Raw genomic sequence first — 25,995 nt, forward strand, 5'->3', positions numbered from 1 at the left:
TTTATCAATACACCTGTGCTTTATCAATACACCTTTGCTTTATCAATACACCTGTGCTTTATCAATACACCTGTGCTTTATCAATACACCTGTGCTTTATCAATACACATGTGCAGAAACCTGTGCTTTATCAATACACCTGTGCAGAAACATGTGCTTTATCAATACACCTGTGCTTTATCAATACACCTGTGCTTTATCAATACACCTGTGCTTTATCAATACACCTGTGCAGAAACCTGTGCTTTATCAATACACCTGTGCAGAAACATGTGCTTTATCAATACACCTGTGCAGAAACCTGTGCTTTATCAATACACCTGTGCAGAAACCTGTGCTTTATCAATACACCTGTGCTTTATCAATACACCTGTGCAGAAACCTGTGCTTTATCAATACACCTGTGCAGAAACCTGTGCTTTATCAATACACCTGTGCAGAAACCTGTGCTTTATCAATACACCTGTGCTTTATCAATACACCTGTGCAGAAACCTGTGCTTTATCAATACACCTGTGCTTTATCAATACACCTGTGCTTTATCAATACACCTGTGCTTTATCAATACACCTGTGCTTTATCAATACACCTGTGCAGAAACCTGTGCTTTATCAATACACCTGTGCAGAAACCTGTGCTTTATCAATACACCTGTGCTTTATCAATACACTTGTGCTTTATCAATACACCTGTGCTTTATCAATACACCTGTGCAGAAACCTGTGCTTTATCAATACACCTGTGCAGAAACCTGTGCTTTATCAATACACCTGTGCTTTATCAATACACTTGTGCTTTATCAATACACCTGTGCTTTATCAATACACCTGTGCTTTATCAATACACTTGTGCTTTATCAATACACCTGTGCAGAAACCTGTGCTTTATCAATACACCTGTGCTTTATCAATACACCTGTGCAGAAACCTGTGCTTTATCAATACACTTGTGCTTTATCAATACACCTGTGCTTTATCAATACACCTGTGCAGAAACCTGTGCTTTATCAATACACTTGTGCTTTATCAATACACCTGTGCTTTATCAATACACCTGTGCAGAAACCTGTGCTTTATCAATACACTTGTGCTTTATCAATACACCTGTGCAGAAACCTGTGCTTTATCAATACACCTGTGCTTTATCAATACATTTGTGCTTTATCAATACACTTGTGCTTTATCAATACACTTGTGCTTTATCAATACACCTGTGCAGAAACCTGTGCTTTATCAATACACCTGTGCTTTATCAATACACCTGTGCAGAAACCTGTGCTTTATCAATACACCTGTGCTTTATCAATACACCTGTGCTTTATCAATACACCTGTGCAGAAACCTGTGCTTTATCAATACACCTGTGCTTTATCAATACACCTGTGCTTTATCAATACACCTGTGCAGAAACCTGTGCTTTATCAATACACCTGTGCAGAAACCTGTGCTTTATCAATACACCTGTGCTTTATCAATACACTTGTGCTTTATCAATACACCTGTGCAGAAACCTGTGCTTTATCAATACACCTGTGCTTTATCAATACACTTGTGCTTTATCAATACACCTGTGCTTTACCAATACACCTGTGCTTTATCAATACACCTGTGCAGAAACCTGTGCTTTATCAATACACCTGTGCTGTATCAATACACCTGTGCTTTATCAATACACCTGTGCAGAAACCTGTGCTTTATCAATACACCTGTGCTTTATCAATACACCTGTGCAGAAACCTGTGCTTTATCAATACACCTGTGCTTTATCAATACACTTGTGCTTTATCAATACACCTGTGCAGAAACCTGTGCTTTATCAATACACCTGTGCTTTATCAATACACCTGTGCAGAAACCTGTGCTTTATCAATACACCTGTGCTTTATCAATACACTTGTGCTTTATCAATACACCTGTGCTTTACCAATACACCTGTGCTTTATCAATACACCTGTGCAGAAACATCAAATGATGTTCTGGGTGTTTACATGTGATTATATTAAAGTATAATGTGAATATATATGAGGATTTATGCAAACTTACAATGTGAAATATTCGATATTGTGTGTATGATATCCTAACTGGATCACTGTGGTTATATTATGAGAAGATAAATACAGATCAGTAGGTCATCATCCTATATTTGGGATTTTGTTTATGTTTATGAGTAACATAATATTTTGACCCCGACGTGATTTGAACACGCAACCTTCTGATCTGGAGTCAGACGCGCTACCGTTGCGCCACGAGGTCACAGTCACGCGCATCAGCTCGCGCCCTGATGACCACAGCAGAACATGTCACGCATGCGCAGTCGCAGTCACAGTCGGCGGCTCAGGTCTGATTTAAAAAATCCTTCATAAAATCGATCCTGTCAAATCCTCCATTCCTAAATTAAATTGCCGAGACGTGCTTCTGTGCGCGTTTGGAAGAAACAACAGTCCATTCATTTGTTTTATTGTAACACAACCAATCAGTGTTCAGCCCGTCTGAAGTAAACACTCCTTTGTTCGCAAAGACATAATTTTTTATTGTGAAAACCCGATTATCTTTTGAATAGGTTGCCATCTTCATTATATTGCACGCTACATTCTTCATTCATGAATAACAAATGGTTTATTAAATCTCCATTGTGTTTCTTCTTGAATTCAACTAATAATCACATGATCCCTCACACTGACTGTACACAAATAAAACTAGCCAGAGAAAACTGGACTGGCGGCTCTTTTCTACATTACTCATATTAATATATATATAAATTATCTAGACAATCGAGTGACTGACCACATCATATATATTAGTTCTTTTATATCTAATTATGCCGTATGCAAATCGTGTAGTTTGTCGGTTGTGCGCGCGGATTGGCTGCCCCTCCCCCGTGCGTGATGACGCAGGCGGTCCGCCGCGCGAGGAAGTGGCGCTGTTGTTTGAGCGACGGGACCGTCTCGCTGTGTCTCGTGGGTTCACCCGAACAGCTTTTACCGTGTTTCGGTGAGTTCTGCCCTTCATGAACCGGGACTGACCGCGCTCAACAGCTTCTCGTGCCGTCCGGTCATCATAATCGCGGTGAGTGCGCGCGGCGGACGCGTTTTTTGGCGGGTTTGCCCGGTTTGAATGGTGTGTCTCGCGCCGCTGCTGCTGATGTAGGCCTTGCGGGCGCGGGAATCTCCGTCTCTCCGGTCTCACGGTTTAACGGGTTTATTGTGTGATCTACGGGAGCCGTGACGGGTAACGGGTGTCACGCGCGAGCTAACGATCAATAGCGGCCCGTTACGAGCTCAGATCTGCACACACACTAGCGCGTTAGCATCGTGTGCTGCTAGCCTCATGCGCGAGGGGGGCGGATCGGTGTGTGTGAGTGTGTGTGTGAGAGAGAGTGTGTGCGCGCGTTTTATTTGTGTTTTATAAATCTGAGCACGTGTGTGTTTCTGTTTGTCAGCATCTTATTGATGTTTCAATCCCGCGGATTCACATGTTAAATATATGCTAATGATCCAGATTTCATTCGGTCAGAATCTGGTGTGTGTGTGTGCGTGTGTGTGTGTGTGTGCGGTTAGTTGTAGACTACAGAATAAGCCATGCGTGTGTTCTAACATGAGATGGTCAGATGTGTAGTTCTGTAAACAGCTTTACTGCCGATAAACAGGGCGAGATGTGAAGAATATGATATTTAATAACTCTGTTTAAAAGATCTTTACATTTTAATCCGTTTAAATTTGATTTTAGTTGTTTAGTTTAATTGTACATGTATTTTCTGCTGCCGCCTGAACTCCTCGAGAAGAGTTTATTAGTTTATTCTTGAGTAAAATCTCTGTAGTTTATGATAGCGTGAGGAAAACATTAAAACATCAGATCATGAACAGAGAATAATCATCACACAAGTGAAGAGACAATATTATATATTCATGACTAGATATAGCAAATACAACAATAATAACTAAATTAATAAAGAATAATAATATCTCCCTCTCTCTCACACACACACACACACACTGATGATAACCTGCATCACTCTAAAGATAATGTTGTCTCTTCTTTTCAGATTTTTGTTTAACAGTGTGTGTTAATTGACTGGACAATGTTTTAAAATGTGTCTCTCTCTCTCACACACACACACACACACTCTGTCTCTCTCTCTCACACACACACACACACACACTCTGTCTCTCTCTCTCACACACTCACACACACTCTCTGTCTCTCTCTCTCACACACTCACACACACTCTCTGTCTCTCTCTCTCTCACACACTCACACACACACACTCTTTCTGTCTCTCTCTCTCTCACACACACACACACTCTGTCTCTCTCTCTCACACACACTCTGTCTCTCACTCTCTCTGTCTCTCTCACACACACACACACACTCACACACACTCTCTGTCTCTCTCTCTCACACACTCACACACACTCTCTGTCTCTCTCTCTCTCACACACTCACACACACACACTCTTTCTGTCTCTCTCTCTCTCACACACACACACTCTCTCTCACACACACACACACTCTCTCTCCGCAGAGTGATGGCTGCTGAGGTCAATGGCAGCTCTGCTCTGGTTAAAGAAGAGGAGGAGCCCATGGACGTGTCGGTCACACACCCGGAGAACACACACTCCGAGCACACACACGCCGAGCACACACACTCTGAGCACTACCAGACGCTGCTGGACGCGGGTCTGCCCCAGAAGGTGTCCGAGAGCCTGGACAACATCTTCCAGACCGGTCAGTCCAGCAGGAGCCCGTCACACACACACACACACACACACACACACAGGCTTCATTAATACTCATAACGGAACCTTTTTGGTCCGTTGTATTTTAAATCACAATGAGTTTTTCTCCCAAACCGTGCAGATCCTACAGGTAATCCTGTGTGACTGAGACTGGTGTGTGCAGTGGCGTGTGTGTGTGTGTGTGTGTGATGGGTTCGAGTGCGTCTGATGCGGTGTGTGTGTGTGTGCAGGTCTGGTGGCGTGTGTGTGATGGGTTCAAGCACGTCTGATGCGGTGTGTGTGTGCAGGTCTGGTGGTGTGTGTGTGATGGGTTTGAGTGCGTCTGATGCGGTGTGTGTGTGTGTGTGTGTGCAGGTCTGGTGGCGTGTGTGTGATGGGTTTGAGTGCGTCTGATGCGGTGTGTGTGTGTGTGCAGGTCTGGTGGCGTGTGTGTGTGCAGGTCTGGTGGTGTGTGTGTGTGCAGGTCTGGTGGTGTGTGTGTGATGGGTTTGAGTGCGTCTGATGCGGTGTGTGTGTGTGTGCAGGTCTGGTGGTGTGTGTGTGATGGGTTTGAGCACGTCTGATGCGGTGTGTGTGTGCAGGTCTGGTGGTGTGTGTGTGATGGGTTTGAGTGCGTCTGATGCGGTGTGTGTGTGTGTGCAGGTCTGGTGGCGTGTGTGTGTGCAGGTCTGGTGGCGTGTGTGTGTGCAGGTCTGGTGGCGTGTGTGTGTGCAGGTCTGGTGGCGTGTGTGTGTGCAGGTCTGGTGGCGTGTGTGTGTGCAGGTCTGGTGGTGTGTGTGTGATGGGTTTGAGTGCGTCTGATGCGGTGTGTGTGTGTGTGCAGGTCTGGTGGTGTGTGTGTGATGGGTTTGAGCACGTCTGATGCGGTGTGTGTGTGCAGGTCTGGTGGCGTGTGTGTGATGGGTTCGAGCACGTCTGATGCGGTGTGTGTGCAGGTCTGGTGGTGTGTGTGTGATGGGTTCGAGCACGTCTGATGCGGTGTGTGTGTGTGTGTGTGCAGGTCTGGTGGCGTGTGTGTGATGGGTTCGAGCACGTCTGATGCGGTGTGTGTGTGCAGGTCTGGTGGTGTGTGTGATGGGTTCGAGCACATCTGATGCGGTGTGTGTGTGTGTGTAGGGCTGGTGGCGTGTGTGTGTGCAGGTCTGGTGGCGTGTGTGTGATGGGTTCGAGCACGTCTGATGCGGTGTGTGTGTGTGTGTGTAGGTCTGGTGGCGTGTGTGTGGTGGGTTCGAGCACATCTGATGCGGTGTGTGTGTGTGTGTAGGGCTGGTGGCGTGTGTGTGGTGGGTTCGAGCACGTCTGATGCGGTGTGTGTGTGTGTGCAGGTCTGGTGGCGTGTGTGTGGTGGGTTCGAGCACATCTGATGCGGTGTGTGTGTGTGTGTAGGGCTGGTGGCGTGTGTGTGGTGGGTTCGAGCACGTCTGATGCGGTGTGTGTGTGTGTGTGCAGGTCTGGTGGCGTGTGTGTGATGGGTTCGAGCACATCTGATGCGGTGTGTGTGTGTGTGTGTAGGGCTGGTGGCGTGTGTGTGGTGGGTTCGAGCACGTCTGATGCGGTGTGTGTGCAGGTCTGGTGGTGTGTGTGTGATGGGTTCGAGCACATCTGATGCGGTGTGTGTGTGTGTGTGTAGGGCTGGTGGCGTGTGTGTGATGGGTTCGAGCACGTCTGATGCGGTGTGTGTGTGTGTGTGCAGGTCTGGTGGCGTGTGTGTGGTGGGTTCGAGCACGTCTGATGCGGTGTGTGTGTGTAGGGCTGGTGGCGTGTGTGTGGTGGGTTCGAGCACGTCTGATGCGGTGTGTGTGTGTGTGTGCAGGTCTGGTGGCGTGTGTGTGATGGGTTCGAGCACGTCTGATGCGGTGTGTGTGTGTGTGTGCAGGTCTGGTGGCGTGTGTGTGGTGGGTTCGAGCACAACTGATGCGGTGTGTGTGTGCAGGTCTGGTGGCGTGTGTGTGATGGGTTCGAGCACGTCTGATGCGGTGTGTGTGTGTGTGTGCAGGTCTGGTGGCGTGTGTGTGATGGGTTCGAGCACGTCTGATGCGGTGTGTGTGTGTGTGTGCAGGTCTGGTGGCGTGTGTGTGGTGGGTTCGAGCACAACTGATGCGGTGTGTGTGTGTGTGTGTGTGCAGGTCTGGTGGCGTGTGTGTGATGGGTTCGAGCACATCTGATGCGGTGTGTGTGTGTAGGGCTGGTGGCGTGTGTGTGATGGGTTCGAGCACGTCTGATGCGGTGTGTGTGTGTGTGTGCAGGTCTGGTGGCGTGTGTGTGATGGGTTCGAGCACGTCTGATGCGGTGTGTGTGTGTGTGTGTGCAGGTCTGGTGGCGTGTGTGTGATGGGTTCGAGCACGTCTGATGCGGTGTGTGTGTGCAGGTCTGGTGGCGTGTGTGTGATGGGTTCGAGCACGTCTGATGCGGTGTGTGTGTGTGTGCAGGTCTGGTGGCGTGTGTGTGATGGGTTCGAGCACGTCTGATGCGGTGTGTGTGTGTGTGCAGGTCTGGTGGTGTGTGTGTGATGGGTTCGAGCACGTCTGATGCGGTGTGTGTGTGTGTGTGCAGGTCTGGTGGCGTGTGTGTGATGGGTTCGAGCACATCTGATGCGGTGTGTGTGTGTGCAGGGCTGGTGGCGTGTGTGTGATGGGTTCGAGCACGTCTGATGCGGTGTGTGTGTGTGTGTGTGCAGGTCTGGTGGCGTGTGTGTGATGGGTTCGAGCACGTCTGATGCGGTGTGTGTGTGTGTGTGTGTGTGTGTGCAGGTCTGGTGGCGTGTGTGTGATGGGTTCGAGCACGTCTGATGCGGTGTGTGTGCAGATCTGGTGGCGTGTGTGTGTGTGTGATGGGTTCGAGCACGTCTGATGCGGTGTGTGTGTGTGTGTGTGTGCAGGTCTGGTGGCGTGTGTGTGATGGGTTCGAGCACGTCTGATGCGGTGTGTCTGTGTGTGTGTGTGTGTGCAGGTCTGGTGGCGTGTGTGTGATGGGTTAGAGCACGTCTGATGCGGTGTGTGTGTGTGTGTGTGCAGGTCTGGTGGCGTGTGTGTGATGGGTTCGAGCACGTCTGATGCGGTGTGTGTGCAGATCTGGTGGCGTGTGTGTGTGTGTGATGGGTTCGAGCACGTCTGATGCGATGTGTGTGTGTGTGTGTGTGCAGGTCTGGTGGCGTGTGTGTGATGGGTTCGAGCACGTCTGATGCGGTGTGTCTGTGTGTGTGTGTGTGTGCAGGTCTGGTGGCGTGTGTGTGATGGGTTCGAGCACGTCTGATGCGGTGTGTGTGTGTGTGTGTGCAGGTCTGGTGGCGTGTGTGTGTGCAGGTCTGGTGGCGTGTGTGTGATGGGTTCGAGCACGTCTGATGCGGTGTGTGTGTGTGTGTGTGCAGGTCTGGTGGCGTGTGTGTGATGGGTTCGAGCACGTCTGATGCGGTGTGTGTGTGCAGGTCTGGTGGCGTGTGTGTGTGCAGGTCTGGTGGCGTGTGTGTGTGCAGGTCTGGTGGCGTGTGTGTGATGGGTTCGAGCACGTCTGATGCGGTGTGTCTGTGTGTGTGTGTGTGTGCAGGTCTGGTGGCGTGTGTGTGATGGGTTCGAGCACGTCTGATGCGGTGTGTCTGTGTGTGTGTGTGTGTGTGTGTGTGCAGGTCTGGTGGCGTGTGTGTGATGGGTTTGAGCACGTCTGATGCGGTGTGTGTGTGCAGGTCTGGTGGCGTGTGTGTGATGGGTTTGAGCACGTCTGATGCGGTGTGTCTGTGTGTGTGTGTGTGTGCAGGTCTGGTGGCGTGTGTGTGATGGGTTCGAGCACGTCTGATGCGGTGTGTGTGTGTGTGTGTGTGTGTGTGTGTGTGCAGGTCTGGTGGCGTGTGTGTGATGGGTTCGAGCACGTCTGATGCGGTGTGTGTGCAGATCTGGTGGCGTGTGTGTGTGTGTGATGGGTTCGAGCACGTCTGATGCGGTGTGTGTGTGTGTGTGTGTGCAGGTCTGGTGGCGTGTGTGTGATGGGTTCGAGCACGTCTGATGCGGTGTGTCTGTGTGTGTGTGTGTGTGCAGGTCTGGTGGCGTGTGTGTGATGGGTTAGAGCACGTCTGATGCGGTGTGTGTGTGTGTGTGTGCAGGTCTGGTGGCGTGTGTGTGATGGGTTCGAGCACGTCTGATGCGGTGTGTGTGCAGATCTGGTGGCGTGTGTGTGTGTGTGATGGGTTCGAGCACGTCTGATGCGATGTGTGTGTGTGTGTGTGTGCAGGTCTGGTGGCGTGTGTGTGATGGGTTCGAGCACGTCTGATGCGGTGTGTCTGTGTGTGTGTGTGTGTGCAGGTCTGGTGGCGTGTGTGTGATGGGTTCGAGCACGTCTGATGCGGTGTGTGTGCAGGTCTGGTGGCGTGTGTGTGTGCAGGTCTGGTGGCGTGTGTGTGATGGGTTCGAGCACGTCTGATGCGGTGTGTGTGTGTGTGTGTGCAGGTCTGGTGGCGTGTGTGTGATGGGTTCGAGCACGTCTGATGCGGTGTGTGTGTGCAGGTCTGGTGGCGTGTGTGTGTGCAGGTCTGGTGGCGTGTGTGTGTGCAGGTCTGGTGGCGTGTGTGTGTGTAGGGCTGGTGGCGTGTGTGTGTGCAGGTCTGGTGGCGTGTGTGTGATGGGTTCGAGCACGTCTGATGCGGTGTGTGTGTGTAGGGCTGGTGGCGTGTGTGTGTGCAGGTCTGGTGGCGTGTGTGTGATGGGTTCGAGCACGTCTGATGCGGTGTGTGTGTGTGTGTGCAGTAGGGGTGTCACGATTCTCCAAATCCTCGATTCGATTACATTTTCGATTCTAAGGTCACAGTTCGATTCGATTTTCGGTTTTTACTCTTTTTTTTTTTCTTTTTTTTAGCACAGGTTGCTATGCCATTTTTAGACCAAACTTTTATGCATAATATCTGACCTTTGTTCGCAATGTACCACACTACATTGTCAAATTTAAACTCCAGTCTTCTTCACAGAAGATGACATTCAAGTTCACAACAAAACAAACAAACAAACAAACAGTTTAACAGATAAATCTATGCGTCGCGCAGAGCCACGTCTTTAAAATTCTAACACTTTATTCTCTGAGTGTACACACACACACACACAGGCGGCGGCGCCATTCGCCGTCTGTCCGCGGCGCCCAGCAACGGCTCAGGACCTTGTTCAAAATGAATCCTGCCGCGCCAGAGAGCGCCATTCACATTGTATATTACATTTATTATAAATTAATACATTTTATATACATTTTTTTGTCTCAAATCGTCGTTATGACTTTGCTGCAATATACATGTTTTACATTCATTTACAGAAATCAGCTGGTTGAATGAAAATTGCTGATGTTATCGGATTTTCAGTATAGGCTACATTCAGTTAACGGACGCTCTCTGAGATAGAGATAAAGTGCAGACTAAGCTACGTTGTACAGTAGCCTCATAACATAGACATGATCTTAATTCCATAATGTCCTTAAACATAATATTGCAGGCCACATGAAAGTGCGCGTCCGGTGTGTGCGATACCTCGAGTTGTCAAAGACGCGACGCTTTTTGTCCGGTGTGTGCGATACCTCGAGTTGTCATAGACGCATAGATTTCTGCTTGACAAGCCGACCGAACGTGACATGGGGGCGTGGCAGCATCGACGATTCCATTTTTTAATTCGATGATCGAGATTGTGACTTAATTTCGATCGATTTCGATTTAAAATCGAAATCGTGACACCCTTAGTGTGCAGGTCTGGTGGCGTGTGTGTGTGCAGGTCTGGTGGCGTGTGTGTGATGGGTTCGAGCACGTCTGATGCGGTGTGTGTGTGTGTGTGTGTGTGTGCAGGTCTGGTGGCGTGTGTGTGATGGGTTCGAGCACGTCTGATGCGGTGTGTGTGCAGGTCTGGTGGCGTGTGTGTGTGCAGGTCTGGTGGCGTGTGTGTGATGGGTTCGAGCACGTCTGATGCGGTGTGTGTGCAGGTCTGGTGGCGTGTGTGTGTGCAGGTCTGGTGGTGTGTGTGTGATGGGTTCGAGCACGTCTGATGCGGTGTGTGTGTGTGTGTGCAGGTCTGGTGGCGTGTGTGTGATGGGTTCGAGCACGTCTGATGCGGTGTGTCTGTGTGTGTGTGTGTGTGTGTGCAGGTCTGGTGGCGTGTGTGTGTGCAGGTCTGGTGGCTTGTGTGTGATGGGTTCGAGCACGTCTGATGCGGTGTGTGTGTGTGTGTGTAGGGCTGGTGGTGTGTGTGTGTGTGTGCAGGTCTGGTGGCGTGTGTGTGATGGGTTCGAGCACGTCTGATGCTGTGTGTGTGTGTGTAGGGCTGGTGGCGTGTGTGTGTGCAGGTCTGGTGGCGTGTGTGTGATGGGTTCGAGCACGTCTGATGCTGTGTGTGTGTGTGTAGGGCTGGTGGCGTGTGTGTGATGGGTTCGAGCACGTCTGATGCGGTGTGTGTGTGTAGGGCTGGTGGTGTGTGTGTGCAGGTCTGGTGGCGTGTGTGTGATGGGTTCGAGCACGTCTGATGCGGTGTGTGTGTGTAGGGCTGGTGGTGTGTGTGTGCAGGTCTGGTGGCGTGTGTGTGATGGGTTCGAGCACGTCTGATGCGGTGTGTCTGTGTGTGTGTAGGGCTGGTGGCGTACGCGGATCTAGACGAGCGAGCGCTGGATGCGCTGAGGGAGTTTAATGAGGAGGGAGCGCTGTCGGTTCTGCAGCAGTTCAAGGAGTCCGACCTCTCACACGTGCAGGTGAACAAACACTCGATCACACACACACACACACACCTGTGCAGGTGAACAAACACACACACACACACACACACACCTGTGCAGGTGAACAAACACACACACACACACACACACACCTGTGCAGGTGAACAAACACACACACACACACACACACACACCTGTGCAGGTGAACAAACACACACACACACACCTGTGCAGGTGAACAAACACACACACACACACACACACACCTGTGCAGGTGAACAAACACACACACACACACCTGTGCAGGTGAACAAACACACACACACACACACACACCTGTGCAGGTGAACAAACACACACACACACACACACACACCTGTGCAGGTGAACAAACACACACGCACGCACACCTGTGCAGGTGAACAAACACACACACACACACACACACACACCTGTGCAGGTGAACAAACACACACACCTGTGCAGGTGAACAAACACACACACACCTGTGCAGGTGAACAAACACACACACACCTGTGCAGGTGAACAAACACACACACACCTGTGCAGGTGAACAAACACACACACACCTGTGCAGGTGAACAAACACACACACACACACACCTGTGCAGGTGAACAAACACACACACACCTGTACAGGTGAACAAACACGCGCGCGCACACACACACACACACCTGTGCAGGTGAACTAACACTCGATCTCACACACACACACACCTGTGCAGGTGAACAAACACACACACACACACACACCTGTACAGGTGAACAAACACACACACACCTGTGCAGGTGAACAAACACACACACACACACACACCTGTGCAGGTGAACAAACACACACACACACACACACACCTGTGCAGGTGAACAAACACACACACACACACACACACACCTGTGCAGGTGAACAAACACACACACACACACACCTGTGCAGGTGAACAAACACACACACACACACACACCTGTGCAGGTGAACAAACACACACACACACACCTGTGCAGGTGAACAAACACACACACACACACACCTGTGCAGGTGAACAAACACACACACACACACACCTGTGCAGGTGAACAAACACACACACACACACACCTGTGCAGGTGAACAAACACACACACACACACACACGTGCAGGTGAACAAACACACACACACACACACCTGTGCAGGTGAACAAACACACACACACACACACCTGTGCAGGTGAACAAACACACACACACACACCTGTGCAGGTGAACAAACACTCGATCACACACACACACACACACACACCTGTGCAGGTGAACAAACACACACACACACCTGTGCAGGTGAACAAACACACACACACACACACACACACACACCTGTGCAGGTGAACAAACACACACACACACACACCTGTGCAGGTGAACAAACACACACACACACACCTGTGCAGGTGAACAAACACTCGAACACACACACACACACACACCTGTGCAGGTGAACAAACACACACACACACACCTGTGCAGGTGAACAAACACACACACACACACCTGTGCAGGTGAACAAACACACACACACACACACCTGTGCAGGTGAACAAACACACACACCTGTGCAGGTGAACAAACACACACACACACCTGTGCAGGTGAACACACACACACACCTGTGCAGGTGAACAAACACACACACCTGTGCAGGTGAACAAACACACACCTGTGCAGGTGAACAAACACACACCTGTGCAGGTGAACAAACACACACCTGTGCAGGTGAACAAACACACACCTGTGCAGGTGAACAAACACACACACACACACACACCTGTGCAGGTGAACAAACACACACACACACACACACCTGTGCAGGTGAACAAACACACACACACACACACACCTGTGCAGATGAACACACACACACACACACCTGTGCAGGTGAACAAACACACACACACACCTGTACAGGTGAACAAACAGGCGCGCGCGCACACACACACACACACACACACCTGTGCAGGTGAACTAACACTCGATCTCACACACACACACACACACACACCTGTGCAGGTGAACAAACACACACACACACACACACACACCTGTACAGGTGAACAAACACACACACACACCTGTACAGGTGAACAAACACACACACACACACACACACCTGTACAGGTGAACAAACACACACACACACACACACACACCTGTACAGGTGAACAAACACTCAATCTCTCACACACACACACACACACACACCTGTGCAGGTGAACTAACACTCGATCTCTCACACAGACACACACACCTGTGCAGGTGAACTAACACTCGATCTCACACACACACCTGTGCAGGTGAACTAACACTCGATCTCTCACACAGACACACACACACACACACCTGTGCAGGTGAACTAACACTCGATCTCACACACACACACACCTGTGCAGGTGAACTAACATGATCTTACACACACACACACACACCTGTGCAGGTGAACTAACATGATCTTACACACACACACACACACACACCTGTGCAGGTGAACTAACACTCGATCTCACACACACACACACACACACACACACACCTGTGCAGGTGAACTAACACTCGATCTCTCACACAGACACACACACACACACACACACCTGTGCAGGTGAACTAACACTCGATCTCACACACACACACACCTGTGCAGGTGAACTAACATGATCTTACACACACACACACACCTGTGCAGGTGAACTAACACGATCTCACACACACACACACACACACACACACACACACCTGTGCAGGTGAACTAACACTCGATCTCACACACACACACACACCTGTGCAGGTGAACAAACACACACACCTGTGCATCTATCCATCATAGAAGTCCATATATAGATGCACTTTGATGGACTTCCGAAGCTTGGAAGAGCAGGTGTTGGTCTGACAGAAGGATGTCACACACACCTAGCATGACTCGCGGGCGAGTAAGTCATGGGCTAATTTAAATGTTTTGGTGAACTCTCTCTTTAACCTTCCCTTCCCTCACCCTGCAGAACAAGAGTGCGTTCCTGTGCGGCGTGATGAAGACGTACCGGCAGCGGGAGAAGCAGGGCAATAAAGTGCAGGAGTCCACCAAAGGCCCCGACGAGACCAAGATCAAGGTACGGCAGCACACACACACACACACACACACAGGGCTGTGGACCAGCTCGAGCACACACACACACACACAGGGCTGTGGACCAGCTCGAGCACACACACACACACACAGGGCTGTGGACCAGCTCGAGCACACACACACACACAGGGCTGTGGACCAGCTCGAGCACACACACACACACAGGGCTGTGGACCAGCTCGAGCACACACACACACACACACACACAGGGCTGTGGACCAGCTCGAGCACACACACACACACACACACACACACACACAGGGTTAGGGTTAGATATCGCTAGACGTGAGATCGGTGTATTGTTAGACCCCTAATGTTGGGAGGCACTATAGAGCCGTCCCTCATCACAGACCCGTGTTGTCGTGTTCTGACCCGTGTTCTCTCCCGCAGGCTCTGCTGGACCGGACTGGATACACACTGGACGTCACCACTGGTCAGCGGAAGTACGGCGGCCCGCCTCCTGATGAAGTGTTCTCCGGCCCACAGCCCGGCATCGGCACCGAGGTCTCATTCTCACACACACACACACACCAGTGCTTCTGTCTGTGCTGAGCGCTCGAGCTAACCTGTGTGTGTGTGTGTGTGTGTGTGTGTGTGTGTGTGTGTGTGTGTGTGTGTGTGTGTGTGTGTGTGTGTGTGTGTGTGTGTGTGTGTGTGTGTGTGTGTGTGTGTCCGCAGGTGTTTGTGGGTAAGATCCCGCGTGACCTGTACGAGGACGAGCTGGTTCCGCTGTTCGAGAAGGCCGGTGAGATCTGGGATCTGAGGCTCATGATGGATCCGCTCACCGGGCAGAACCGCGGCTACGCCTTCATCACGTTCTGCAGCAAAGACGCCGCGCAGGAAGCCGTCAAACTGGTGCGCGTCTGGGTTTCACTTCACAACACTATAGTCAAGAAACACGCAGTACAGAATAGGGATGCTCATATTGACCGTTTAACCTAGGGATGGCCCGATACCACTTTTTCCAGGCCGAGTCCGTTACCGATACTTTCATTTTTGGTACTCGCCGATACCGATACGGTAACCGATACCTGTATTTTTATTTTCAATTAATTTAATTCATGCATTTGTCATTTTTAAATGTATTGGTAGAGAAACCAAAAGAATGTCAAATCATATTTGTTTATTAAATGTAAACTTAATTTGTTCATCAAATATATTTAATGCACTGCATATTCATTACTGTATAAATTAAATATAGATGGATCTTTTTGTAAAGTTACAAAAAAAGGTAGCCTATTTAGTCAAGTTAATCCTTTGTCTGGTTAACATTAAAACACAGCAGCAGATTAATTCAACTGCTGCCCCTTTAAGACCGAACGCACGGAACCCGTTTGAATTATACCGTCTACGTTCACTTGACATATAATATACTTTGTTTACTAGGATACTCGCCAAGACGGGCGTTTTTACATAGTTTTGTGTGAATTCATCCGTTCAAGCGCAATAGTGAAAGAATTCCACTCAGTGTTCGCGCGCTGTCTGAGGCGATGGTTTTCGGGGCGCGCGCTTTGGATGTTTGAAGTTCATGTAACTTCTTGACCTGCAAATGTCCTGTAATAATGTCGTTAAACATAAATAAGGTAACAGTTCATGTTTTACTTACATATACGATTTAGTTTTAATCCAAATATACGTGCCGAGTGAACGACCAGCTCTCTCTCTCTCTCTCTCTCTCTCTCTCTCTCTCTCTCTCTCTCTCTCTCTCTCTCTCTCTCTCTCTCTCTCCCTCTCTCTCTCCCTCTCTCCCTCTCTCTCTCCCTCTCTCTCTCTCTCTCTCTCTCTCTCTCTCTCTCTCTCTCTCTCTCTCTCTCTCTTCTCTGAGAGAGACACATGTGATGTGGATCCGGGTTGTTGGTCTGTTCTGCTGCTGTTAAAATAAACCCGTGATCAATTTTTATTTTTTTTAACGGGTCACAGACACTCGTTAATTTTATTTTTATTTAATGCCAATTTATTATTATAATCTTGTCAGTTAACGGTTAATAATCGGATAACGAGCGGCGGTTGTCGGTCGGGAAAATGAACCGAAATGAGCTTCCCTAGTACAGAACGCTTCACAGTCGATAACACGATCAATGAGGCAAATCCTGCTCTACTCACACTAGTGCTGATATCATAACACTGCTAACGGACGTGTAATATTCAAATCAACACGCTCATTTTACACAATGTCTTAAATCAACATCATCGATTATTGCTGGATGACATGCATATATAGGCAGTCGAGGTTTAACAGTGTGTGTGTGTCTCATCAGTGTGATAACTACGAGATCCGCTCGGGGAAGTACCTGGGCGTCTGCATCTCCGTGGCCAATAACCGTCTGTTCGTCGGGTCCATTCCCAAGAACAAGACCCGGGAGAGCATCCTGGAGGACTTCGGCAAAGTCACCGGTGAGTGTGTGTGTGTGTGTGTGTGTGAGACACACCATATACCGGTACTAGAATAGCATTGCGAAACCCTGCTATTAAAAACAATACGATATTACATTTTATTAGTACCGGTACTTTAAGACCGGGTGTGTGTGTGTGTGTGTCAGTCAGAAACCCACGTCCTGCGAGTTTAAAGCAGTCGTTGTGTCTTTAGTGAACGTGCATGATTGTAAAAAGAAATTGGAGCTGTTTATTTTATTTGTCTCTTATAGTGTTTGTCATATTGCTGGGAAAGGTTAGCAGATGTCAGCATGATTGATATAAAGGGGAGGGAATGGGCAAAGAGCAGGGCATGCTGGTCAAGTGAGTTTACAGTGTTTAATATTCATTTATAAAAGTGAACTGTAAGTTCTGTTTTAGCTTTTACCTGTAGTATCGAATGAGTGTCGGTATCCAGGTGTTTTAGTCTGCTATCGTATCGAAGGCATGATATTGGTATCGTGACAACGCTGGTGTCCTGAGGCCGAGGCGTGTGTGTGTGTGTGTGTGTGTGTGTGTGTGTAAAGGGTCATAGCACTTGCATGTTGTTGTCCTATTGTTAGTTTCACTGCTTCTATCGTTCTCATTTGTACGTCGCTGGGTAAAAGCAATGAATAAATGTAATGCAATTGTGTGTGTGTGTGTGTGGGTGTGTGTGTGTGTGTGTGTGTGTGTGTGTGCGCTGCGCGCAGAGGGCCTGCAGGAGGTGATCCTCTACACGCAGCCGGACGATAAGAAGAAGAACCGCGGCTTCTGTTTTCTGGAGTACGAGGACCACAAGTCTGCGGCCCAGGCCCGGCGCCGGCTCATGAGCGGGAAGGTGAAGGTGTGGGGGAACCCGGTGACCGTGGAGTGGGCCGACCCGGTGGCCGAGCCCGACCCCGAGGTCATGGCCAAGGTCAGACACACACACACACACACACACTGCTGCTGCTGCTGGGCTCAGACTACACTATTTACACTGTATTTATAATCCATTTATTCACTTTCTGAAAATGTAATTTCCAGCGTAAATCTTGAACGCTTTAGAGCGATATGCATAAACTCGGCAGGTTATTGCTGAAGTGAAAAACGTTTAAAGAGTGAACTTAAAAAAGGTTATGGAATTTTACGTGAAAAATGCACAAAAATACTATTTACATGTTTTTATATGAAATATATATTTTCAAAATCATGTTTTACTCTAAAGTGTCAATTTCAAAACTATCTTAACTACACAAACAATTAATTGCACATAATGCAGTTTTGATGATCCTGGGATTGAAGAAGACTCGGTGTGTTGATCAGAATGACCTAATCTCCGTGTCATGCAGAAGAACACATGAATCCACAGTTGATTTCGTGAACTTATGTTAACGTATTATAGAGTGTTTATATGATATCACACCGAAGCGACGTCTAATGATGATCTGTCCATCCGGTGAACGATGAAATCAAGCGTAGCGTCAGTTCTGGCAGCTTCTCAGGAGCTGATGACCTCCTCCCTCCCCAGCTCCACTCGTCAGCCAGATCTGCGCTCTCATTCCCCTCGACTCAGAATACATTCTCTTGTACTTTAAAATCGTGAATGAATGATATCTGCAATACATTCATGTTGGTTCTGTAGTGTTCACCCTGAGGGGTTATTGCTGCTCTTATCCATGCAGAGAGTTCTCGCCCAGAACAGAACCAGACCGCCGATCCAAACTGTATGCTAATGGTCAATCGTATTTGACGATAGTGTCCGTCAGGTGAAGGTGTTAACGCTCATCTGTCCGTCAGGTGAAGGTGTTTAACGCTCATCTGTCCGTCAGGTGAAGGTGTTTAACGCTCATCTGTCCGTCAGGTGAAGGTGTTTAACGCTCATCTGTCCGTCAGCTGAAGGTGTTTAACGCTCATCTCTCCGTCAGGTGAAGGTGCTGTTCGTGCGTAAGCTGGCCACGCCGGTGACGGAGGAGCTGCTGGAGAAAACCTTCTCTCAGTTCGGGAAACTGGAGCGCGTGAAGAAGCTGAAGGACTACGCCTTCGTTCACTTCGAGGAGCGCGACAGCGCCGTCAAGGTACGACTCCTCCTACACTGCACCTGGCTGTTACTCAAGTGGAGTGTGTGATCGTCATGCTGAATATCTCTCGACGTGTGTGTGTGTGTGTGTGTGTTTGTGTGTGCAGGCGATGCAGGAGATGAACGGTAAAGAGCTGGGCGGTGAGGAGATCGAGATCGTGTTGGCCAAGCCTCCAGATAAGAAGAGGAAAGAGAGACAAGCTGCCCGACAGACCACCAGAAACACCGGGTGAGACTCGCACACACACACGCGCACACACACACACACCACTTCTGCCCGACAGACCACCAGAAACACCGGGTGAGACACACACACGCACACACACACACACACCACTTCTGCCCGACAGACCACCAGAAACACCGGGTGAGACTCACACACACACACACACACACACACCACTTCTGCCCGACAGACCACCAGAAACACCGGGTGAGACTCACACACACACACACACACTTCACTTCTGCCCGACAGACCACCAGAAACACCGGGTGAGACTCACACACACACACACACACTTCACTTCTGCCCGACAGACCACCAGAAACACCGGGTGAGACTCACACACACACACACACCACTTCTGCCCGACAGACCACCAGAAACACCGGGTGAGACTCACACACACACACACACACTTCACTTCTGCCCGACAGACCACCAGAAACACCGGGTGAGACTCACACACACACACACACACACACTTCACTTCTGCCCGACAGACCACCAGAAACACCGGGTGAGACTCACACACACACACACACACACTTCACTTCTGCCCGACAGACCACCAGAAACACCGGGTGAGACTCACACACACACACACACACTTCACTTCTGCCCGACAGACCACCAGAAACACCGGGTGAGACTCACACACACACACACACACTTCACTTCTGCCCGACAGACCACCAGAAACACCGGGTGAGACTCACACACACACACACACTTCACTTCTGCCCGACAGACCACCAGAAACACCGGGTGAGACTCACACACACACACACACTTCACTTCTGCCCGACAGACCACCAGAAACACCGGGTGAGACTCACACACACACACACACACTTCACTTCTGCCCGACAGACCACCAGAAACACCGGGTGAGACTCACACACACACACACACACACTTCACTTCTGCCCGACAGACCACCAGAAACACCGGGTGAGACTCACACACACACACACACACACTTCACTTCTGCCCGACAGACCACCAGAAACACCGGGTGAGACACACACACACACACACTACTTCTGCCCGACAGACCACCAGAAACACCGGGTGAGACACACACACACACACACACCACTTCTGCCCGACAGACCACCAGAAACACCGGGTGAGACTCACACACACACCACTTCTGCCCGACAGACCACCAGAAACACCGGGTGAGACTCACACACACACACACACGCGCACACACACACACACACACACCACTTCTGCCCGACAGACCACCAGAAACACCGGGTGAGACTCAAACACACGCACACGCGCACACACACACACACACACACACACACACCACTTCTGCCCGACAGACCACCAGAAACACCGGGTGAGACTCACACACACACACGCGCACACACACACACACACACACACACACACACACACACCACTTCTGCCCGACAGACCACCAGAAACACCGGGTGAGACACACACACACACACACACACACCACTTCTGCCCGACAGACCACCAGAAACACCGGGTGAGACACACACACACACACACACACCACTTCTGCCCGACAGACCACCAGAAACACCGGGTGAGACACACACACACACACACACACCACTTCTGCCCGACAGACCACCAGAAACACCGGGTGAGACACACACACACACACACACACCACTTCTGCCCGACAGACCACCAGAAACACCGGGTGAGACACACACACACACACACACACCACTTCTGCCCGACAGACCACCAGAAACACCGGGTGAGACTCACACACACACACGCGCACACACACACACACACACCACTTCTGCCCGACAGACCACCAGAAACACCGGGTGAGACTCACACACACACACGCGCACACACACACACACGCACACTAACGGCACTAACATTAATGCACTGTAAACTAGCATGAACAATTGTATTTTTATTATTTTTTATTAACAACAGTAGCTTATCACTGATGTTAGCTAATGGGATGTTATTGTAAAGTGTTACCTATACTGTTTTTACGACGCCCCTAAAAGGAGGATTATGGGTAGAATTTCATCTCAACGGTGTGTGTGTTTCCAGGTATGACGACTACTACTACTACCCTCCCCCCCGCATGCCTCCTCCGGGGCGTGGCCGCGGGCGTGGCGCACGCGGCGGATACTCTTATCCTCCCGATTACTACGGCTACGAGGAGTACTACGACGACTACTACGGTTACGATTACCATGACTACCGGGGTGGCTACGACGACCCCTACTACGGTTACGACGACGGCTACACCATGAGGGGGCGGGGCAGTCGCGGCAGCCGTGGAGCTCCGCCTCCTCCCAGAGCCCGCGCAGCTCCGCCCACCCGCGGCAGGGGCGGGTACGTTCCGAGGGGCGGGGCCCCGATGGGGGCGGGGCGTGGCCGCGGGGGGCGTGGCGGGCCCTTCCAGCCGCCCAGGGGCCGCGGCACCAGAGGCGCGCGAGGAAACCGCGGCGGGAACGTGGGCGGGAAACGCAAGGCCGACGTGTTCAACCAGCCAGACTCGAAACGGCGCCAGACGAACCAGCAGAACTGGGGCTCGCAGCCCATCGCCCAGCAGCCCTTGCAGCAGGGCTCCGACTACGCCTCCAGCTACGGCTACAGCAACGACACGCTCGAGTTCTCTCAGGACTCCTACGGCCAGCAGTGGAAGTAGAGGCGGAGCCCTCACGCCTAGCGCTGGCTAAACTAGCGACTACGCTACTGAGTCCACGCTGAAGTTTTAATTGTCGACTCTGAAAAATGTGAGGCTTTGAGCGGAATCGTAACCGCCTCTGATTGGCCGTTCATCAGATGTGTCTGTGATTGGCTACAATGATCAGCGCTTCATAAACATGTAAATCTACATTAATGAGGCTCTTCAGCGAGCGCTAACACGGATACACACGCGAGCGTTTGAGTTTTGAAAGCAGGAGCGATTACAATTATTATAAATTGTCTTTCTTTTTTGTTTCTTTACCTTGTTTTTGTTTTTGTCGATATGCATTTAGTAAAATGTCTGTATGTATTCCTGCAGTTTCAAACGCTCCTGCTTGTGTTTCTTTTTTAATGCAGAAATTTTACAAAATACACATCGACCAAAAAAAACTAAAACAAAACTCAGATTAACAACAATATAAGAGTTGAAAAAGAACAAGCAAACAAAAAATTAAAGAAAAGACCTTATCATTTGATTATAATTTAGAATAATTGTAATCGCTCCTGCTTTCAAAACTCAAACGCTCGTGTGTATCTGTGTTAGCGCTCGCTGAAGAGCCTCATTAATGTAGATTTACATGTTCATGAAGCGCTGATCATTGTAGCCAATCACAGACACTGATGAGCGCGTGAACACAACAGCCAATCAGAGGCGGTTACGATTCCGCTCGGTCACGTTTTTACATCTCGGTGTCGCCCGGTAGCGGAGTCGCTGGTCTGGCCAGCGCTACTCCCGCCCCCTCCTGAGAATCAAGATGGTGATTGGCCAGCAGTGTTTGTTTGACTTTTCTATCCTCCAATAGCCCTGTAGACCCTGTGGCCCTCACACCGACCACTTTTATCCCTCATCTTCCTCGTTTTAAACTCCACAATGAACATTTTAAAGAAGACACTGAATCTTCCGTGTGCGAGGACGTTTGAATCATGAAATGGCCTTCCAGAAGAAGTGTTGTCCTCGTCTCTCTCTCTCTCTCTCAGTGCTCGTGGCGTAGGGACTCGCGTGTACATAATGGCTGTCGACTAGAGCTTCGTTTCGGTTATTCCCCGTTGTTTTGCAGAAGTGGAGAAAGGAATCCACCAGAAGGAAGAGTTTTGTAGCAGGATTTGCTGTTAAGTGTCTGTTTAGCATTTCTAGAAGTAGTTGAATTGTGTTTTTTAAAAACTGATATACTGATATTATAACTTCAGATGTTTTTTTCCATTTGGGATTTGCTGGTGAGGGTTTGGTCCGGCTGACCTTAAGAGCCACGGCCGCTGGTCTGATGTTTGTATTTATAACTTTTATTTTTTGTTTGTTCGGTTTCAATAAAACTCAATCAAGCAACTTCCACTGCCTCCGGGAACTCTGGTTCTGTGATGAGTGAGAGAGTACCTCTTTTAAATGAGAGGTGTGTGTGTGTGTTTGTGTAACAGTGTTTGAGAAAGTGTGTGTACACAGCCTTCGACGTTGAAGTATAAATTGCGCTTAAAGGAACACGCCGACTTTTTGGGACTTATTGCCCCTATCCCCACCGCTAGCCTAGCTTAGCACAAAGACTGGAGGTAAATGGCTCCAGCTAGCATACTGCTCCCAATGAGTGACAAAATAACGCCAACATTTTCCTCTCTACATGTTGTGATGTGTATAGTCACAGCGAGGACAGATAACAAGCTCACATGAGACCGATATCTTCTAACCGCACACACACTGGGAACTGTATTCTCAGAAGCCGGAGCTCTGCTACGTCTGCGGCGTGATTAGCACAACTCGTCTCCTCGCTGCTCTTCTCAGGCGCTGTCACGCTTCATGATCAGTGTGTGTGTGTGTGTGTGTGTGTGTGTGTCGGATGAGCCAGGAGAAGCAGCCGCTGAAGGACAGGAGCCCATCGATGTGGAGTTATCTGAATTAATACTGAAGGAAGCAGAATTACAGACACTGACATGTTCTCTCACACACACACACACACACACACACACACACACAGCTGTTCCTTCATACACACACACACACACACACAGCTGTTCCTTCATACACACACACACACAGCTGTTCCTTCATACACACACACACACACACAGCTGTTCCTTCATACACACACACACACACAGCTGTTCCTTCATACACACACACACACACAGCTGTTCCTTCATACACACACACACACACAGCTGTTCCTTCATACACACACACACACACACAGCTGTTCCTTCATACACACACACACAGCTGTTCCTTCATACATACACACACACACACACAGCTGTTCCTTCATACACACACACACACACAGCTGTTCCTTCATACACACACACACAGCTGTTCCTTCATACACACACACACACACACAGCTGTTCCTTCATACACACACAGCTGTTCCTTCATACACACACACACACACAGCTGTTCCTTCATACACACACACACACACAGCTGTTCCTTCATACACACACACACACACACACAGCTGTTCCTTCATACACACACAGCTGTTCCTTCATACACACACACACACACAGCTGTTCCTTCATACACACACACAGCTGTTCCTTCATACACACACACAGCTGTTCCTTCATACACACACACACACACACACAGCTGTTCCTTCATACACACACACACACACACACACACAGCTGTTCCTTCATACACACACACACACAGCTGTCCCTTCATACACACACACACACACAGCTGTTCCTTCATACACACACACACAGCTGTTCCTTCATACACACACACACAGCTGTTCCTTCATACACACACACACACACACACAGCTGTTCCTTCATACACACACACACACAGCTGTTCCTTCATACACACACACACACACAGCTGTTCCTTCATACACACACACACACACACAGCTGCTACCACTAGATGGCAGTATTCTGCTAAAACACTAATCAAGCTCTTGCCCATTTAAAGGATTAGTTCACTTTTAAAATGAAAACTCTGTCATCATTTACTCACCCTCATGTTGTTTCAAACCGGTATGAGTTTCTTTCCTCTGCTGAACACAAAATAAGATATTTAGAAGAATGTCAGTAACCAGACAGTTTCTGGTTCCCATTGACTTCCATTGTATATTTTTTTCCTACTATGGAAGTCAATGGGAACCAGAAGCTGTCTGGCGAACTCCATTACTGAATTAATAACCACATTTTCATCATTGTCAATGTTTTCCGCCTCACAGTATTCCTCCAGTACAGTTAAACTGATGATGTTGCCGCCACATCTGCGATATTCAGTGTTTCCACAATTGAGTCATATAAACCCACACATCTTTACTATGTTGATTAATATCACCACATCTTTCCCAGTAACCCATCAGTCCCAACTTAATACTTCTGGAAATCTTCCATGGTTAATTTAGTCCAGTCTAGTCTTCCTGTGTTAAAGCTATTCCCCGCCGTAGTGAAGATTGGAACACTTCTAACATTTAAAGAGAGATATCGGAATATGATCGGCGATGAATCATAATGAATCGTCACCGCGTCCGAAGAAGCGCGTGCGTCAGTACACAATGATGTTTATTGGAATAATTAAGTGAAATAAATAGGAAAAAAACATGGTTGATTCCTCAGAAATACTGTATCTCTAATAAAGTTATGAGGTCCACTTTAAACTTTTACATAACATTTACCCTACACATAGTTTTGTTGCTGTGTCCAGACATGACCCTGCAGCGGCTTTAGTGAACGGCGCACTGGAACCAGTCCTCGCTTATCCTCTAATCGTCCAGTTACCAAAAGGTTCTGGGAAGATTTGGGTTCTCGCTTTCTCCAGTCTCACAATATAACTCACTCACCCTGAGAGATATTACCTGTGTTTCCCACAAGATGGCACCCTGGAGTTTGTATTAAACTTTATAATCTTATATGCTAAGTTCTTTATACACAAGCAGAAATGTAATAAGTCTTCCTTATGTTTTAAACATTATATTTTGGAACTTAATATGCTTCTTAAATCACACAAGCTTGTAAAGAACAAGAACAATGGAAAACTTTTGTGTAAATATTATGACCTATTCCCCGAATCCTCTTAATATT

General features: G+C 49.0%; 1 protein-coding gene across 6 annotated transcripts; it reads left to right on the forward strand.

Annotated features, from left to right (window-relative positions):
* Window positions 1–2,830: 2,830 nt before the first annotated feature.
* On the forward strand, window positions 2,831–23,288 carry hnrnpr (heterogeneous nuclear ribonucleoprotein R). 6 transcript variants are annotated; one of them, XM_079592080.1, is made up of 12 exons: window positions 2,831–2,990; window positions 4,522–4,724; window positions 11,316–11,434; window positions 14,448–14,555; window positions 14,963–15,076; window positions 15,251–15,427; window positions 16,831–16,966; window positions 17,677–17,882; window positions 18,874–19,023; window positions 19,133–19,254; window positions 21,316–21,497; window positions 22,611–23,288. In XM_079592080.1, exons 2-12 carry the CDS (start codon window positions 4,526–4,528, stop codon window positions 22,742–22,744), a joined length of 1,647 nt encoding a protein of 548 aa, XP_079448206.1. In that variant the 5' UTR covers window positions 2,831–2,990; window positions 4,522–4,525; the 3' UTR covers window positions 22,745–23,288. The 6 variants fall into 6 exon arrangements, with proteins under 6 accessions (XP_079448206.1, XP_079448205.1, XP_079448207.1 ...); XM_079592079.1 differs by having other exon boundaries at window positions 2,836–3,065; XM_079592081.1 differs by having other exon boundaries at window positions 2,836–3,065; window positions 21,316–21,449.
* Window positions 23,289–25,995: the final 2,707 nt, after the last annotated feature.

This window comes from Phoxinus phoxinus (genome assembly GCF_949152265.1).
Source record: "Phoxinus phoxinus genome assembly, chromosome: 19".
NCBI classification, from domain to species: Eukaryota; Metazoa; Chordata; class Actinopteri; order Cypriniformes; family Leuciscidae; genus Phoxinus; species Phoxinus phoxinus.

Coding starts and splice junctions, on each gene's coding strand:
- hnrnpr (XM_079592077.1), top strand. CDS start 4,526: ATGGCTGCTGAGGTCAATGGCAGCTCTGCTCTGGTTAAAGAAGAGGAG. Junction 4,725..11,315: donor GGACAACATCTTCCAGACCG/GTCAGTCCAGCA, acceptor GTGTGTGTGTAG/GGCTGGTGGCGTACGCGGAT. Junction 17,883..18,873: donor ACCCCGAGGTCATGGCCAAG/GTCAGACACACA, acceptor TCTCTCCGTCAG/GTGAAGGTGCTGTTCGTGCG.